This window comes from Acyrthosiphon pisum, unplaced genomic scaffold (assembly GCF_005508785.2).
Source record: "Acyrthosiphon pisum isolate AL4f unplaced genomic scaffold, pea_aphid_22Mar2018_4r6ur Scaffold_7504;HRSCAF=8081, whole genome shotgun sequence".
In the NCBI taxonomy this organism is placed as follows: domain Eukaryota; kingdom Metazoa; phylum Arthropoda; class Insecta; order Hemiptera; family Aphididae; genus Acyrthosiphon; species Acyrthosiphon pisum.
The window spans coordinates 1-1,980 of record NW_021777374.1 but is presented as its reverse complement, the minus strand read 5'-3'; the positions used below and the strand labels follow the sequence as shown (position 1 = coordinate 1,980).

The following is a 1,980-nucleotide window of genomic DNA, read 5'->3' as shown; positions in this document are numbered from 1 at the left end:
TGAGAGCGGTTGGCCAATCTTTACTATTGTTGTCTGTCATGCAGCTAAGATTGCTTCAATATCTCTATTAGCACGTTCTACCGACCCTTGGCTCTGGATATGTCGTGGTTTGCCATGTACAATTTTTACATCACTCCACATTTCATTAAGATTAGTGATAATTGAATTGACAAACTCTCGTCCGTTATCAGAATGCAAAATTGACGGTGCCCCAAAAGTAGTATAAATATCTAATAAATTTATAGCAATTTCTTCAGCACGTTTTGTCTTTAGAGGCCGTAATAATACAAATTTTGTAAGATGGTCTTGGTAATTTAAAATAAAACGGTAATCATTATAACATTGTGATTGCATGTTGATTAGATCAATTTGTGCCCGAGAGTTAAAAGCTGTGTGCACAATAGGCTTCGAAACCAAACCCTTTTTCGGATTAGGTTGTTTTTTTGACAATATGAACAGAAGCTTAAAAAAACCATAATTGATTCTTTGGTAATGTTACAATATTTATGTCTTAATTCAGCCACCATTCTATCTCTTCCCCCATGTCCAATTGCAATATGAGTAGTATATAGGACGTCGAACATTTCATCAACTTTCAAATAATAAAGAACTGTTCCATCTGATATGGGTTTAATTGATTTTTCTTTCCCAGCAATAGTCATAACATCGTACTTACGAATCAATTTGTAATCTTGTGGTCTTTTTTTTTTTAATTTCGCACTTTTAACGACCGATATTTTTTCGTCATACTGCACGGTATTGATGTACCTATGCTGTGTTATCGTCCCGTTTTTTCTCATCAATTATCGAGAAAATTGAATTTTTGAATTTTATTTTCATTTATTCGATCTCCATAGCAAAAATGAAAAGAGTAAAATTAAACAAAAATGTATGAACTCACTGAAATCGATGTCAGAACAAAAAGTTTACGGTAATGTTGCACTGGATGTGAAGTGAACGTGAACTGCGCACCTACAAATCGGTCGACTTTGAAGGTAATTTCTATAGATGGATACTAGATACATGTTATCGCTATCTTAAGATAGTACTTAATAGGTACCTAAAGTACGGCCGTCGACACATTAGAGATTTATCAGCTTTATCGTACGTACTGATTATATCTAGATAAATCGATTTTACAACGCAAGAATATTTTATATTTTTGTGAATTATGCCTGAAAAATCCCGGAGTTATTGTCATTACCTAGGAGTTATTTCTAATTGCATCATTGACTGATTATAATAGACATTAACGATATTTACTAGTCAACATCGTGTACTGCCTAATTTGATCGGAAATATCGTTATTGACTAGTCATTAACATTAATTCCTTAATTTACGTCTTTGCCGGTAACATATACATATATTTGTCCATCATATAAATAATAAATTTAAAAAAAAAATAAAAATTATTTTACCAAATTGTGTTATTTTATGCCTTGGAAAAATTATTTCCGTTTATACGGAAAGGTTTGAACAATTAATTTTACATATTATTTTAAATATTTATTGTCTGATGGACTAATGTAGCTATGTAGGCACATAAATATAAACGCATGATAATTTTTAGGCGGTAAATATTTTTGTGAGCGACTGATTTCTTGTCAAAGACTGTGAATACGGTAAAATAACAATTGTTGAGTGGAGCATTGCTGAAAATATGCCTCGAAGGCACAAATATTGAAATACAATATATACTTCTATCACTCAAAGTTTAATTTTTATTGCACCTACAGTTGACGTCAATAAAAAATGTTAAAAACACCATTGTCAATCCAATACAATAAATTATCAGTTCACTCAGAATCTAAAACGTATTTACGAATAATTACCGTACCTACATTCAATGTCCATTAACGTAATCTACGAGTATACTTTAAATACGTAGGTATACCTACTTACCTATAGGTACACCAAGTATCGTTAATTCTCATATCCTTAGGTACCAAATCCCTACATAGTATATTCATATATTAAAT

At 31.4% G+C, this 1,980-nt stretch overlaps 1 protein-coding gene across 1 annotated transcript; it reads right to left on the bottom strand.

Moving 5' to 3' along the window:
* Positions 1-36: 36 nt before the first annotated feature.
* Positions 37-662, bottom strand: LOC103311581 (KRAB-A domain-containing protein 2-like). Its single transcript, XM_008191246.1, has 2 exons — positions 525-662; positions 37-462 (listed from the first exon to the last, which is right to left on the bottom strand). The coding sequence occupies exons 1-2, from the start codon at positions 660-662 to the stop codon at positions 37-39; spliced, it is 564 nt and encodes a 187-aa protein (XP_008189468.1).
* Between the last annotated feature and the right edge of the window lie 1,318 nt (positions 663-1,980).

What these genes read in the sequence shown, in the direction of transcription:
- LOC103311581 (XM_008191246.1), bottom strand. Translation starts at nt 662, where the DNA reads ATGACTATTGCTGGGAAAGAAAAATCAATTAAACCCATATCAGATGGA. An exon ending in ATGGGGGAAGAGATAGAATG is followed by an intron (nt 463 to 524) that starts GTGGCTGAATTA and finishes GGTTTTTTTAAG; the next exon opens with CTTCTGTTCATATTGTCAAA.